The 16882-nt window shown below is 43.1% G+C and overlaps 1 protein-coding gene across 3 annotated transcripts in view; it reads left to right on the top strand.

Annotated features, from left to right (window-relative positions):
• RNF8 (ring finger protein 8) overlaps positions 1-15557 on the top strand; it is a 37865-nt gene extending 22308 nt beyond the window's left edge. For 2 of the 3 annotated variants that reach the window (XM_082664414.1, XM_082664413.1), the window contains 5 exons: positions 84-146; positions 4949-5038; positions 7099-7206; positions 9423-9627; positions 15108-15557. In XM_082664414.1, coding sequence (XP_082520540.1) covers positions 84-146; positions 4949-5038; positions 7099-7206; positions 9423-9627; positions 15108-15124 — 483 coding nt within the window. In that variant the 3' untranslated portion in view covers positions 15125-15557. The remainder of the gene's footprint in view (positions 1-83; positions 147-4948; positions 5039-7098; positions 7207-9422; positions 9628-15107) is intronic. The other variant, XM_082664415.1, reaches the window with a different exon arrangement.
• Positions 15558-16882: the final 1325 nt, after the last annotated feature.

Raw genomic sequence — 16882 nt, 5'->3', positions numbered from 1 at the left:
GGTCTGCTCTGCTTGTTACTGGATTTTGTCCCTTTTTCCCCCTTCCTGCATGGTAACCTTACATTTTGTTTTTGGCTTTGCAGCGTTTGGAGAAAGAACAAGGAGAAGAGGACCTGAAGCAACAGCTGGCCCAGACTCTGCAGGAGGTAAATCTCTTGCCATTGTCCTGAGCTTATAGTGGGTGGTGGAGTGGGGGGCAACCAGGCTTCTTGTGGCCACCGGCTGCCTCTGCTGCTTAGTGCACACCTCTGTGGCATCTCCAGTCTGTAGACAGAGCAGGTGGCAGCTGCTCATGCCATCAGGTCGGAGACTTGGAGCCTCACAGACATGCCAGACCTCAGCATGAAAGCTTACATCTTCATTTGAGCACGAGTTGCTTTGGTGAAGATGAAATGAGCCTGTAGCAATTAGGAGGCTCTCTAGGAGAGTGGCTGCGCTTCCAGAAAGGTGAGAGCAGCAGAGGGAAATTGAGAGCTGTGACTTGGCCACCAGGGCCTGCAAGGGCCTCCATTACCTCACCATTCCTGAGCTGAAGCCATCCTGAAACCATCTGAGAATGTTCCAATTAAGCATTTTAGGTTAGGTTGAGAATGTGCAGTTTAACCTTCAGCAAAACGTATCAATTTACTGAAGGAGGCAAGGCTCACAGGAATAAAATTATCCTAAAAGATTGCCTGTAATTTATTTAGTTTAACTTGACTACCTCTCTCTTCTGTTTATTTTTTTATGAGTTCTTTTGCATCTTTAAAACCTGCTTTGTCTTCTTTATGTGTAATGATTAGTAGTTTGTTATAAGTCAGGAGGTAAGTGTTTGCATCTCCTTGAGAAAAATGAGTAATCGCATTAGAATTTGTTCAGGAGAATTTATCATTCGGTTCTTTTATTGCTTACCTACCTCCCAACCTTTTTACAGTGCTAACAATCACATATTACTTCATGCTTGGGAGGGTGCCTACCTTGGGTGCACAAACAGCCTTGGAAAGCATTAGGTGAAAAATTCAGTCTTTTTAGAATTTTATTTTCTAAGCTTGTGTATTTTCTAGGGTGGGGGGGTAGGCATGTTTCCCATTTAGAGGATTATTAAATTAATATTCAGATAATGTTTTGAAATTGACTGGAAAAGAGTAAGGTTCTGCTCTTGGAAATCCCTGAGGAATCATTAAGCACCCTGCACCCACAACACCTCACCCTCTACTGAGACAGACTGGAAAACACACTATCATTTAGCATGATGCATTTGGCCAGTCTCCATTCATTAACCTAAAATAGGATACTTTTAGGTCATGGTTCTATAACAGCATGCCTGGGGGACCTACCACTCTCAAATGAAACATGGTTATTGTTCGGTCCACCTGGTGGTCCTTCTGAAGCTGTTCTTTTTCATTTTCCAGGCCTATAATTATAATAACTTACATTTACATAGAGCTTTAAAAACTTTTCTGAGTGCTCTCATATATGTTATTTTTTTTCTTATTAACCCCAACGTAGGGGGGCACCTATTTTCCCATTTTATAAATGAGAAAATTAAGGCACATGCATCTAATTAGTGGCCAAGATGAATACTCAGGACTTCTGACATAACTGCTTTTTTTCTGCAGACCTCACATTTTATTGTTTTTTTATTTTTTAAAATTAGTTTATCTTTGGCTGCATTGGGTCTTTGTTGCTGTGCGCGGGCTTTCTCTAGTTTCGGTAAGCAGGGGTTACTCTTAATGCGGTGCGCGGGCTTCTCATTGCGGTGGCTTCTCTTGTGGAGCACGGGCTCTAGGCGCGCAGGCTTCAGTAGTTGTGGCACGCAGGCTTAGTTGCTCCACAGCATGTGCGATCTTCCCGGACCAGGGCTCAAACCTGTGTTCCCTGCATTGGCAGGCGGATTCTTAACCACTGCACCACCAGGGAAGCCCCCAGACCACACATTTTAAAATGTGTGTCTTGAATAATATCTTTTCAGAAACACCACCTTCGGCACCTGCCAAGAGGAAGGCAGGGGAGAGCTGGGCTCCAAAAATGTCGCCATGGCGGTGGTGGAGATGTATAGGAGTTATCACAGGTGAATGTAGGTTGGGACCCTTCAAGTCCTAGTGGGTCGGAGGGCAGTGGCCCTTGGTAAATTGTTTTTTGAGGAGGGGAAGACAAGTCCGTTTCCTCGAACAGGACCTGAACAGCCTCTTCAGGTCTGCAGCCAGGGATACCAGCTCAGAGACGAGGAGACTCTACCCAGCCCAGAAAGATCTAGCTCGCCCGGGTTAGAAATCTAGTCTTTCATTAGTTCAAGAACTTAGTGAGCAGCTCACTTTGCCAGGCGTTGGTAGGGGGTGAGGACAGTCAAAGACAATTAAATTAGGTGTTTCCTGGCTTTAAGTTCAGCCACTATCATGGGGATTTACTATTTCCCCCTACTGTACGAGGAGATAATTTTAAAAAAAGGAAGAAGAAAGCAAGCGGCAGAAACTTGGGAAGTCAGACTTGAGTTGAAAATCCTGTTGCTTGCACTTGCCTTTTTCTGTGTCTGTTTATCTGTAAAATGAACGTACCTACAAATGGTAAACTGTGTGTAGCAGTTAACTTTTGGCCAGGCACTGTGCTAAATGCTCTATGTATAGTCTTTTCAAATCCTTAACAACAGCCCTGTGAGGTAACTGCTGTTGTTTTCCCCATTTTACTGATGATGAAATAATAATTGCATCAAACTCAAGAGTTTTTGTGAGAATTACACAATGTATGTAAGCCACTTTGCACAATGCCTGGCACATTAAATATTTTTGTTATGACTGTGTCTCCTAAAAGAAGCCAGAAATAGGTACTAGCCTAGAAAGGCTGCTGAGTTATAGACAGTGTAATAATTTATTACCTTCTATGTAGGTGCGCAGAAAATGGTTAAATTCTTATTCCAAAGTATTTCCTTATAAGCAAACAATGAGCATAAAAGGACTCCTGTGCAAAAGAAAATGTTTCTTCAAGTTTTAACTCTTCTAGCCAACATTTTAAACACAGCTATAAAAGGGTAAAAAAGCACAAACACAGTTTTAGAAACTACCCGTACTTATATAGCACTTTGCATTTTACAACGCACTCATCACAAATGCCATTTTGATGTTTGCATCTTATAAGTAACTATACTTTAACCGCAAGTAGTTAAGTGACTTGGTTAAGTGACTAGACTTTGTAAGTTACTGGGATTCTAAGTCCATTTCTGTTTTCAGAATGTCCGTTATATAGTGTGATTCTGGACATGTAGAAGGTGAATTGGAGTCAGCTGAGTTATCAGCAAAGCACACTTTCAGCTGCAAAGTGTAAATTAGCTAACTGACTTGGGGGATTTTCTTTCTTTCTTTTTTTTTTTATATGTTGGTTCATTGGTTTGTTTATTTATTTATTTTTGGCTTGTTGGGTCTTCGTTTCTGTGCGAGGGCTTTCTCCAGTTGCGGCAAGCAGGGGTCACTCTTCATCGCGGTGCGCGGGCCTCTCACTGTACTGGCGTCTCTTGTTGCGGGGCACAGGCTCCAGACGCGCAGGCTCAGTAGTTGTGGCTCATGGGCCTAGTTGCTCCACGGCATGTGGGATCTTCCCAGACCAGGACTTGAACCCGTGTCCCCTGCGTCGGCCGGCGGATTCTCAACCACTGTGTCACCAGGGAAGCCCTGTTTTTCTTATGTATATGAAATGTGGAGGTAGGCAGTTTCTGGTATTGGTTCAGCTACCAAGAGTTGCTTTACCATTTTCTCTCTTTCTCCATGTGTATATTTCTTTATGAATTATTTAAAAGTAATGGCATATATTATGTCCCTTTACCCCAAAGTACTTAAGTATTTAAAAGTAATTGCATGTTTTATGTCCCTTTACCCTAAAGTACTTCAGTATTTGTTTCCTCAAAACAAGGGCGTTCTCTTACATCATCCTAGCACTGTTATTAAATTCAGCAGATTTAACATAGATACAATATTATTATTTATTCTTTTTGGCCATGCCACATGGCTTGTGGGATCTGGGATCTTAGTTCCCCCACCAGGGATCGAACCAGTGCCCCCTGCAGTGGAAGCACAGAACCCTAAGAACTGGACCACCAGGGAATTCCCAACCCATGGACTTTTAAGTCAGCAGGTCTTCCTCAGTTTAGTTATGGGCAGAAAGAGTCCACCATTTGAAAATATAGTTCTCATTAAAACAGAAAAAAAAAGAAAAACACCAAATAAAAGAATTAAAATAATAGAAAAGAAAGATCACCTTCTTTAAAAAAGGATTTGAAATGAGATTTAAAATATAAGCTATACTTAAGTATGAGGGAGCTCAGAAATTATGTTTCATAGAAATGGAACCTCTTGACATTTGATGTAGGCAGTTCGTCACAATGAATGAGCTGCTAGCTCTTGGGCATGCCAGCTTCCAGAAGACACAGCCAGAGTTCAGGCAGCATTACCTTATGAGCATGTAGTATGTGATTTATAGAATAAATAGTTAAAAGTCTTTTTCATTTCAAAGAAAATGATTATCTAGTTTTCCTGAATCCATATTTCCCTGATTATTTTTTAAAAGCTGCTCCCAGTGCTGGGTAACCTTAGAGTTACTTACTAGTTCTTGAGCATTTGTTCTCAGGATCAGTTGTGTGGCTTTGTAAAAAATGTACATCCCTGGGCCCCAAGCCAAACCCACAGAATCAGACTCTCTGGAAGGCAGTGTAAATTCTTCAGTTGATTTGGATGGCCACAGAAGTTGGGTTATTTCCAGAGGGATTAATAGATTTGATGGCATCCCTCCCTATCTGCCCCTTTCCCTGAAAAAAGCAGTATGTAAGTGGGATGTCCTGACGGAACAAAAACATTATTTTGAAATTGCCAATCCATTGATCTCTTGAACCAAAGCTGCTGACAGAGGGAGAGACAGGCATGGTGGCTGAAAGGAACAATGCAGTGTAACGCATCTTGAGTATGTATCTGCTATGTTTCTGCAGCATCGGGCTCTGATGGAAGAGCTAAATCGCAGCAAGAAGGACTTTGAAGCAATCATTCAAGCCAAGAACAAAGAATTGGAGCAGACCAAGGTACTGGAAAGAAGGTGAAGGTTTAGAATTTGGTTAGCACATGCAACTCAGCATTTTCCACAGTGCAAAGGTTGGTATGGTGAATGAAGGGAGAGGTTATGGCTGTTTCCTTCCTCAAGGGAAATAATCTGTAAAATTAGTTAGGGCTGTAGAAGGTTTTGCCTGTAAGACAACATCTATTTCCTTCCTTTATCCAGAAGCAAAATGCTGGGAATAAGACACATCCTGGAGTCTAGTCCACTGTCTGTGGTAAATGCTCCTTCAGAGTGTTTCACTCACATAGGCTAAGGGGTGGTGTAGTCAAAATAAAAAATAGTTCATCTTGATGCATTTATGTAGTTATTCCCCATATCGAATCAGTGGAACTCTTAAATTAGGGGTTGTAAACTCAAGTGCCCACTGGGGTCAGACCGATAATAGGAGTAAAGTGGCCTGGGTGTAAGAACATAGTGGGGAGCTGTGAGGCAGAGGTGCACCCTCACCCCCACCCCCAGAGGCAGCTCTTCTCTGATGCAGCCAGTCATTGCCATCCAGATATGCAAGCCCAGTGTTGTCCGATCTGAGTTTTCCATGGAAGATGGAAATCCAAATGTTTATGTAAAGTATCCCAGTTTTCAAGTATTGGCAACAGTTCAGTGTTTTTTGATACCATGAATGCCAGACTAAATAAGTCTGCAGGCTGGATCCAGTCCACAGGCCACCAGTTTGCATCCTCTGACCTGAAACTTATGCTTGAGTCTGACTGCATCTCTCAGCCCACCCCTCCTCATGTACATATCTGGAGCAGAATACAGAAAAGGAGGAGACTTTCTTGTTTGTTTGATATCCTTATCCTCTGTTTAAATCACATAGTTCCTTCTTCCCCAGCCTCCAAGAAACCACCACATCTTTTTAAATCCAGTAATTCAAAAGTTTTCAGGGAACTTGACTCTAGTTATAACTGGGTCCAGTCAGTCCCTCTTCACTGCCCTAAGCAGTCTGACAGTCTTTGCTTTGATTAGAAGAGAAAGTAAAACATGAGAAATAAATGAACCCTAATATTTAGGGTATATCAAATATACCCTAAATGGCTTTTCCTCTCCGCCTAAGGGGCTCCTCATCCTTTCTGTTTTGGAGATGAGGTGCTAACTTAATAAATGTTGGCTTCAAGAGAGCACACCTGGGCTTCCCTGGTGGCGCAGTGGTTGAGAGTCCGCCTGCCGATGCAGGGGACGCAGGTTCGTGCCCCTGTCCGGGAAGATCCCACATGCCGCAGAGCGGCTGGGCCCGTGCGCCATGGCCGCTGAGCCTGCGCGTCCGGAGCTGTGCTCCGCAATGGGAGAGGCCACAACAGTAAGAGGCCCGCGTACCGCCAAAAAAAAAAAAAAAAAAAGAGCACACCTAGATCCTCCTTAAAAAGTGTGTCTACAAGCAGTCTGACCTGTTGGGGAAAGCACAGGGAAATTGCACTGCAGGAGTGGGAAGTGACAAGCATCACAGAGTGTGGGGCCTGAAGGTACTTCAAGAGGCCATCTCTCTAGCCTCCTGCCTCTAGGGAACATAGGTATTATCCTTATTTTATAGCAGAGGCAGCTGCAAAGAATGGAATGGACCTTACACACTAATTCAAGCTTCCTACCTTTATGGACTGTTCCTCATTTCTTTCTTATCCAGTGAGTTCTTGGTTGCTTGGGATGATTTTGTATCACCTCTGAACTGCAGTTTGCTATAGGATACTTAATGCCTCATTCTGGTCTTGGGTGGTTGGTGGAGTGGGTATGCTACCTTCAGTTTTTATCATTTGGTTAATTTTTGGGAAGGAGACAGAACCTGCAATGCGAATACATACTAAAGAAGTCGAGAGAGGGAAAAAAAGGAAGATAGTGTCCTATATTAGAAAGCAGTTCTGAGAAACAGTAACCCTTGCGGAAAGAGTTTTATTCTCGTGTTGCTGTGCCAGGGTGAATTTTTAATTTAGATTCCTTCTGAATCCTATTGCAGACTAATAACCCTGCTTCCTGTCCTGTTTTGCATTCTCGTTGGTTCTCCCGAATGACAGGTGGGGTTGTGTGTTTTTGCAGGAAGAGAAGGCGAAGGTGCAAGCACAGAAGGAGGAAGTTCTTAGCCATGTGAATGACGTGCTAGAGAATGAGCTCCAGTGTATTATTTGTTCAGAATACTTCATTGAGGTAATTATGAATGGTGGCTCATGCCTTCTCACTCTCCCAGCCCTGAATGGAGCCTCGGCTACACAGACTGCTTCTGCTGTAGGGAAACATTCTGAAGAATGTTTTTCCTCCAGGAACTTACTGTAGCTGTTTGACTTCAAAGTGACTGCTAGAGATGGTCACTTCTCATTTTTTTTTGTAGTCGTCTTTACCTCCACTGTCTTTTTTCTTATTTCATTTGTTCTTGAGTATCTGTTTGGCAGAATCAGTGTTTTGGGCTGTAATAAAGCCTTTATCTCTTTGGTGTTGGGGAGAAAACACTTTGGTTTCAAAGAACCACCTGAGAGCTGCCCCACCCTCCCACAGGTCAGAATGTCCTGTGCTTTCTACTTTTCTGACAACTATGTCCTGTTGGATTTTGTGCCTAGTGTTGAACTCCTACAGGTTTTTTACCTCCCGGGAACCACTTGATTCTGGCACAGTCCAGAATTAGATGGCATTAGAAATTTGAAGTATCAGAATAAAGCTGCTCAATAAAACTATTCTTTCTTTGCTCTGAATGGGCACAGTGCTGAGAGTAGGTGTGCAGTGCAGCCTTTGAACAGGGCGGTAAATGCCATTGATGTGTGGTTGCTGGGAATTCAGTGGCCAAGTGGAACATATTTCAGGAACTCTGAGGCTCCTTATGAAAATGAAACATCTCTCCTGGGTTACCATCGGTTATCCTGTCTTTTTTTTTTTTTTTTTTGCCACGCTGCGCGGCTTGTGAGATCTTATTTCCTTAACCAGGGATTGAACCTGTGCCCTCGGCAGTGAAAGCACAGAGTTCTAACCACTGGACCACCAGGGAATTCCCTGTTATCCTGTCTTGTTTTTGCACAGGCTCTCCTTTTTTTTTTTTTCTTTTTATGGCCACACTGTGTAGCATGTGGGATCTTAGTTCCCCAGCTAGGGATGGAACCCACACCCCCTGCATTGGAAGCGTGGAGTCTTAACCACTGGACTGCCAGGGAAGTCCTGCACAGTCCTCTTTTATTTTCACACATTCTACTATCTGTGTCCAGTTCATCTTACACTACCGGTGTTAAACTCAATTTGTTAAATGACAGTGCTTTTCAGACTCCTTTAAAAAGAAAATACATACACACACTGCTTCCTTTTTTCTGGTGGACTTTAGGGAGATTGGGTCTATTAGCCTCCTGAAAAATCTCTCCTGGGTAGACCTGTTTCTTTTGCTCTGGATCTACTTTGACTTAGGGTCATAATTTCCCCCATAGTTTCTAGTCATTTGATTCCCTACTTTGGAGAAACTCAGTTCGTGCTCTTTTGACGTGGCTTACAGACCCTAATAGAAGAAGACAAGGAAAGGGTGGTTGGAATGGGTGATGAGTTAGCCAACCCAGAGCATCTGCACGACACGTAAGAGACAAATAACTTGACTTTGTTTGGTTTACAGCATGTGCCTGACCTTTTCTGTGGGTCACCTCTTAAAATCAGTGTTGGGAAGAGGTTTCATTTTAATCAGACAGGTTTTTAGTCCCGTTTATGACAATTTATCTCATTCATTATCGAGAAGGTCTCCTAGTTGGCTTTCTGGTCTCAACTTGGCATTTGAAAAATACATGATTTCTGTGTCATTTTCCACTGCTATCCTAAAAACAGGAAGGAAGACTTTTGAGCCTCACGAAAGTTGTATCTTAGGAGATGTACATAAACAAGAGTAATGAGGAGAATGGTTTATGTTTTGGGGAGTGAAAAGTGTCCTGGCAGAAAGCTGACCATTGGAGTTACTCATAGGAGCCCCTCACATACAGGCTTCCTTCTGCTTTCTCTCTTCTCACAGGCTTGGTTACTTACTTAAGGCACTATCAGTTGAACCCACTACATTTTTTCCCAGCCTAAGTTCTCTTTTACATATACTTTTTTAGCTGCTTTTGAGTAAAGATGATGCCTCCTACCATTCTGTATACTGAGTATTCACTGTGTGTTCCCCTTCATATATTAAAATTGAGGTGCTAATTCACCATTAGGACATAAATTTGTTTTCATGAGAGAATTAGTGATGTATTTATACCAAACATTCACATGCTTACTAGTCCTACTTACGTCCAGTGACATTTGTTTGTAGGGTAGCTAACCCATGTTGGCAGTGTGATCTGAGTTGGTTCTGAGATCGCAACCGCCCTGGGGAAGTAAGCATCACAGTTCTGATCTGTATGTTCACATTCCCATTATAGGCTGTCACCTTGAACTGTGCACATAGTTTCTGCTCCTACTGTATCAGTGAGTGGATGAAGCGGAAGATAGAATGCCCCATTTGTCGGAAGGACATCAAGTCGAAAACCCACTCCCTGGTTCTAGACAATTGCATTAATAAGATGGTAGATAATCTGAGCTCGGAAGTGAAAGAACGACGAATTGTCCTCATCAGTGAACGAAAAGGTGAGTGGGTATGAACAAGAGGTAAGTCCCCTCAACAAAGGACTTACAAATGTAGGCAGAGTTTTTGGATAGGGAAGAGTAAGATAAATGATTCTTGAGCTAAGGAAGAGGTGGAAGAAATTGGGAAAAGTAAAGGGAGTTAAAGATAATGAACATGTAAGAAAGAGTTGAGGTAGAATTAACTTATTTGACCAGCAGGGAATGGGGAGGCTTAGGTGTATGTGTCTTGGTTTTGGGGATAAAAAAGGATGTGATTAGAAAAACACATGGTCACACAGCTTGCTCTGCTGGTCACTAGATGGTGCTGTTGTTCAAGACAGTTTAGTTGCTGTCCGGGTGTTGCAGAAATCTTGGGTTGGGTATACAATAAATTATAAACAGGATGTGGTACAAACAGGTTTCCCAGCCAGAGAGAGTTTAAACAAAGAGATTAGGGAAGGGGTGGGTGAGTTTCCTCAAGGAACCATACTTCCATAGTGAATATCTGCTAATTTAAACAAGTGATCTCATCATACTTGGGGCCTGCTGTGTTGAAGGTTGCAGAGACACTCTGCTTGAGACTTGAATGTCCTGGTAGCAAAAGAATGTGTCCTGGGGCAAAGCACAAGGAAGCCAATGGATCGGAAGGATTGGTTATTGGGCAGAGATGAGAGTAAAGAGGAGCAGAGTGGATCTGATTATCACGTTCAGTCCCTTTAGAAATCTAGTACGGTACTACCCTCTGGGAAAGCTCAGAGCCAAAGTGCTGTGAGGTCAATTGGTTGCACAAAAAGGCCAATCAGAGGAGAAGAACCAAAAGCTCACTGCCCTTCCAGTTGCTTTCCACCACCTGGCCATCGGGAACCCATGTTCATGTGTGTCTTTGGATATTCCCTTCTCTAAGTCCAGAGAAGCTGGAGGCTTAAAAACCTGCTAAGAACAGGATCTTCTGTCTATCACTCTCTTTCTCCTAGCCCTTCAACAGATGTCAGCCTCTTTGAGTAGGGCCAGAAATCTGATGCTGATTTGCAAGCAGCTATGGTATGGAATTGGCCCTCTGTTGGTCAGCCATTGTGAGGGCAGCAAGCCTGTCACAGGCCAGGTGTTGAGCCTGTTATGCCCAAGGAAGACATTCTGAGGGTGGGGTGGTCCTCAGGCAGTTCTTTGAAACCAGAGTGTTTTCTACTTTTCTGACAACTATGTACTATTGGACTTTGTGCCCAATTTTGAGTCCCCATAGGTTTTTTTACCTCCCAGGAGCCACTTGAATCTGGCAGAATTCATTGCTCTTCCTCTCCACCTCCCATCACTCCATAAGCATTTATAGGAACACTACACTATGCACTGGGATAAAGAGATAAACAGGGTATTGTCTCAGCTCTCATAGTCTACGGAGGAGACAGAAAAGTAGGTAATGTGACAAGTTCCATAATAGGGTGCTGGAAAATTGCAGAGGAGAGGACAGTCAATTCGGCCTGGACAGGTGGAGGTATGGGAGCAAGCTTCACAGAAGAAGTGCCATTTGAACTGAGTCCTAAAGGTTCCCTAGGGACATAGCTTTCCAAGCAGAGGAATTAGCATAAGCACAGAGGCATGAGAAGCAGTGACCTGTTCTAGCAGTGCCGCCCTTGGTGGCCCAAACAAGACATGTCCACACAGTGCCAGAGGAGCATGAGGACAGCCAAGGCTTAGGAAGTGTCTACTGAGGTGTTGTGAATGCCTTCTGTTTTCTTTTCTCTTTCCTTTCTGAGAGGAACACTGACCTGGGAACCCAGATTTGACCGAGGTCAGCCTTTGAGCTTAAGTTTGCTGGGTCTCTGTGTGGGTGGGGACACCCATGTACTTTCTCTTTGTTTTTTGGGGGTTATTCTTGTTTTTATTTTTTTCTTTGAAGTATAATTGATTTACAGTGTTGTATTAGCTTTAGATGTACTACATAGTGACTTGGTATTTTTATGCATTATAGAATGATCACCATAATAAGTCTAGTTACCATCTTTCACCATACAAAGTGATTACAATATTACTGACTGTATTCCCTATGCTATACATTACATCCCCGTGACTTAATTTATTTTGTAAGTGGAAGTTTGTAAGTGGAAGTTAATTCACTTCCCCTGTTTCACACATTCCCCCATCCCTCTCCCTTCTGGCAACCACCATATTGTTCTTTGTATTTATGAGTCTATTTCTGTTTTGTTATGTTTATTCATTTGTTTTGTTTTTTAGATTCCAGACTTAAGTGAAATCATATGGTATTTGTCTTTCTCTGCCTGACTTATTTCACTTAGCATAATACACTCGAGGTCCATCCATGTGTTGCAAATGGGAAGGTCTCATTCTTTTTTATAGCTGAGAAATAGTCCCTTGTATATATATACCACATTTTCTTTATTCATTCATCTATCGATGGGCACCTAAGTTGCTTCCATATCTTAGCTATTGCCAAAAATGCTGCAGTGAACATTGGGCATGGATTTATCTTTTTGAGTTAATGTTTTCATTTTCTTCGGTTAAATACCCAGAAGTGGAATTGTTGGGTTGGGTTGTGTGGTAGCTCTATTTTTAGTTTTCTGAGGAACCTCCATACTGTTCTCCATAGTGGTTGTACCAGTTTACATTCTCACCAACAGTGCAGGAGGGTTCCCTTTTCTCCACACACCCATATGTACTTTCTTCACCCAGCCCACTGTCCAGGTTTTTTCTCAAAAGTCTGAGCATGGTAGATGCATGCAGCCACTGGAAAAGGAAAGAAGAACCCTGTGTCCTAAATTCATCTCTGACTCTCCTCACACAGAGTTAATACCACAGAGTAGATAATATCAGACCCCTCTTTTCTCTGCAGAGGCTAAATCTGGTGTCTTGCTGCCTTTTTAGTAACACTAGGAGCCAACACAGTAAACCGAATCGGCCTCCGTGTCCCACTCACTGGCTGAGAGCAGTTCTGGCACCAGTCTCGGTTTCTGCATTTATCGCAGCAAGTGCAGCTTTGAGGTTTTCTCTAGAGACAGACAGAAGGTTCTGAGGCCTGATTTAGGAAAATGTGCCAGAGCCATCAGCAGCTTCATTGGGCTGCAGTGTGGAGTTTAGAGAAAATTCTCAGTTCAAATACCAACCTTCTTTGCCAATTGAAAGCTGGTTTAATCCCCAGTGCATGGGAATATTTAAAGGACCAAATGTAGGATCTGGGAACTAGAATTGGCAAGCCTGTAATTTTCACAGTTCTGACACTGGCAGGACCATTTTCCTCCTGGGCAGCGGTTGCTCTGATCCTGAGTTCAGAGAGAAGGACCTGCCCGTCTGTGGCAGCACAGGCCTCTGATTCCACCGAGAGCAGCCCCACTCCAGGCCTCCTCGGCTGGTTGCTGTCTTCAAGGCCCATATCCGCACGGGAGGAGTAATGCCTCATGACTGATTAGCCATAGATCCTTTGTAAAGTCTGGGAGGCCAGATTATCCAGAGAGGAGGAGGAGGAGAGTGTTAGGATGCCAGATCCTGTGTTTGGAGAAAGGGTGCCCTGGAGCTGGGGCAGGTAACGAATGTTGAGTAAGTGCTTGTCGCATGAGTAATTGTGGCTTGCTGGGATATTGACGTGAGATTTTCCTGAAGAGAAGACATTTTGTGACATCCGCTATGGAGGATCTCCCTCTGGAGCTGGGGAGGTGCTGGAGCAGAGTCTTCTGTCAACTGCTCCCCCATTTCCATTTGTTCTGTTCTCATTAAGTGTTGGTTGGTTGACAAGAGTGTTAACATTCTCACTTTAAGCTTTCCCTAGCAGTTTCTTTGGGTTGTGCTCAGAAAAGAAAAAAGCAAATGATCTAGAAATAAAATCTAGTTGGTCCTTTAGAACAGTGATTTTCAGTACAGGGGCTTTTTCAAACTGTACTTCCCAGCTCCCTTGATACTATAATATTGAGCCGAGGCTACTGGTGGGAGTGTGCCTTGGCCTTCAGGGGTGCTGAGGTGGGGAGAAAGGTTTATGAACCATAGCTTTCCTGAATCTGAGACAGAGGTCCCTCCAGAGGTTGGTGGTCTCTGGGAAGATTGGCCCAGGTAAGATCACATGGCCTGTGGCTCTTGCCAGCTTCCTGTAGGCTAGGAGGAGCGTGATCCAGACACAGGACAGGAGAAACTCGCAGTCTCTGAAGAGGGTATCTGCCTGCCCACCTGGAAGGCTTTCCCTGGTGTTACCCATCATCACTTGTTGAAAGACAGAGCCTTGTAAAGGACTATATGGGGAATGGCAGCAGTAACAGTGTCTGCCAAGTTGACCTCATCCATAGAGGATACTTGTTAGCAAGTACTTTTAATCTACCCAGTATTGCCTCAAGAATCCAGGGTGTCATGTGCATGAAGTCAGCATGGCTGCCTGGCATAGGACAGTGTTTAAGAGAAAGTGGCACTCAGCAAGATTGGCATGGGTTGGGGTGTCCACCTGCATGCACTCAAGTAGTTTATAACACTGGATTCTCTAAAAATTTTGACTTAAAAATTCATGCTTTGCAAAATTACCATGGGATCAAAAATTAGACTTATTAATAGAAGCTTTTTTTCTTATTCTTCCATCACCACATCCCATTTTTGCCCCACCCTTTTTCCTTCCCTTCTCTTCTTTTGTCACTTACTGTCCTTCCTTGCCTTATCCCTTGATGTGTGTCTCCCCCCAAAACTCTTATTGTTCCCTTGTATATAAATTTAATAACACTTTCAATCTGCCTACCAAAGGATTCAAGACCTTAACCTCAAGGAAGTTCTTGAGATTGCCCTTTGTGTAAGCCAAGATCCCTGCTTCTCTGGGATCAAGGAAGCACAGCTATTGGAAAACACTAGAGGCCAGTGAATAGCCCCTTGCACCCCCCCTCTCTCTGGACAGAGGAAAAACTTGCACCTCTCCCTGCCTGTTGCTGTGTATGTAATTCCTTCTTTCCTCCAACAGATATTAATTGAAGGCCAGCTTTGTGCCAGACACCCTTCTAGGTATGAAGAATAGAAGAAGTGAAAATCTAATAAGTTAGATGTGATTTGTGCTATGGAGAAAAATTAAGCAAGAAAGGGGTCGGGAGTGATGAGGAGAGTGTTGGCAGTTTTTGATAGAGTAGTTAAGGTAGTCACTGAAGAAGGTGGTATTTGAGTAAAGCTCAGTAGGCAGTGGCCATGCTGCCATCTGGGGAAAGGGTGTCCTAGGCAGAGGGGATAGGAGGAACAGCAAGGAGGTGGTGTGGCTGGAGTGGAGTGAACGATGGGACGGGGAATAGAAAGTGAGGTCAGGAGGTTGGGCAGGGGGCACATTGTATACGGCTTTATAGACCTTTGGAAGAACTTCGACTTTTACTCTGGCGAAGTGAGGAGTGGGCTTTGAGCAGAGTGATTTGATCTGCCATCTATTTTCTTGGTTCACCATGGCTGCTGTGTGGGGAAAAGACTGAGGGTGGCAGCAGGGAGGCCAGGGGAGGGACATGCAGGCTTCTCCTTTATCTCTCTCTGTTTTTTTCTCTCCAAAGCAAAGAGACTGTCCTGAAGACCGTGCTCCAAGGACATTTGAAAAACTGCCAGGCGGTGGGAACTTGGGATGGTCTGGAGGATTCTCTATGGACAGGCGTGGGGCCACTCTGAGACAGAGCATGGGATAGAGCCACGTGGGACAGAGACTGAGTTAGGAAGTCGTCCGTCACGACCCTCCACGTTGGCCATCCCTGCTGCCACCATTGTCTGAAGCACCGACTGCTTCAGAGTACTTAAGAGACTCTGCTTCACTACACTGAACAGGTTATGTATTTCTGTTGTGCTTTTTAAATTTGTTGTTGTTGTTGTTGTTGTTTTGGTACCTCAGAAGCACCTCTGTTGATATATGTTTTGGGCAGGTTCGGTGTATCCCTATGGCTGCCCCTGAAGGCGAAGGCAGCCTCTCTTTGAGAGGATGGCATACCTCTTCTTTGTGAAAACAATGTCATTTCCTGGAAATAAAATGTAAAACCTATCAGTTGCTCAGCTGGGCTTTGGTATATTTATCTTCCTTCCCTTCCAGCTCCCAGACAGTCTCACAAGTAAACACTGGCAGCTCATAAATTGCAACCAAGAAAGTGACTCTATCCGATGATAGACTCAAGTGCATGTCAGCCTAAGAAGCCAAGGCCAAGATCATGGCCGTAGCAGATGGGCTCTGTTAAGCCCCCAACTGGTATGTCTCCTTTTCATTCCAGAGATGAGTCACTGCTACCTGGTTTTGGGATGGAGTGAATTCCCTTCTTTCAGCTGGGGTTCTGAAGTGGTTTCCAAATCTATTTTACCCAATGTCAGCAAACATGGGCAGTGATTTTATGAGAACTTGATATGCTTTTTAAAAAAAATTAAAAGTGATTTCTCTTTTACTGCTTTTCCATTTTAAACAAAGAAAGCTAGTTTGATGTTTGGGAAATAGGAGCTTAGGAAAATCTGTGGTATCCTTGGTTACCAGTGATGAGAATGAAGGAAAACACAGGAAGTTGAAGAGTAGTTATTTAAAATGAGGAGCTCTAGTAGGAAACTGGTTGTGCTTTATGTCATTCAATGATTTGCTTCCAGATGGAAAGGTATTTTCTTCTCCCTTTTTACTGCCTACCTAGAGAACAGTTCTCTGTAGTTCTTTATTTATACCCCATGTGTTTCATAGGGATGGTAGGTTTTTCCTTTGTTGAATCCTGTGTGTATTGGGATTCTGGCGTCCCTAGTCTTCATTTTCATCTTTCTCAGTGGGATTACTGATTGAAATACTGGTGTAGTCAAGGAAGAAGTTAAGTTAAACATAGAAAATAATACTTTAAAAATAGCCATTATAACCAAATCAAAAAATTCTGGAGAAACAGAGAAAAGAAGGAAAAGATTATTACATCTTGATGTAACAGTCTCCTGTTTCCCCTATACATATTACATATGTTTTGTTTATAGGTTGCATGGGATATATAAATTTTTAGAAGAGTACAGATATACCTTTTTTTTTTTTTTTTTTAAAGAAAGGAAAGGTGCTTTAATAAGAAAAGTCGGCAATCTAGGGAGATGGTGGACTCGTGTCCAGAGACCAACTCCAAAGATTCTGCTCAGCCATGACAGTTTGTTTGTTTTTGTTTTTTAATTTTTTAAATTGAAGTACAGTTGATTTACAATGTCGTTAATTTCTGTTATACAGCAAAGTGATTCAGTTATACATATATATATTCTTTTTTTTAATAAATTTTTAAAAAATAAATTTATTTATTTTTTTTTGGCCATGTTGTGTCTTGGTTGCAGTGCACGGATTTTC

The sequence above is a fragment of the Grampus griseus genome, assembly GCF_964374135.1.
Source record: "Grampus griseus genome assembly, chromosome: 10".
Classification (NCBI taxonomy): domain Eukaryota; kingdom Metazoa; phylum Chordata; class Mammalia; order Artiodactyla; family Delphinidae; genus Grampus; species Grampus griseus.
Note: the sequence above shows the minus strand (reverse complement) of the source record. Positions and strands in the feature narration are given on the sequence as shown.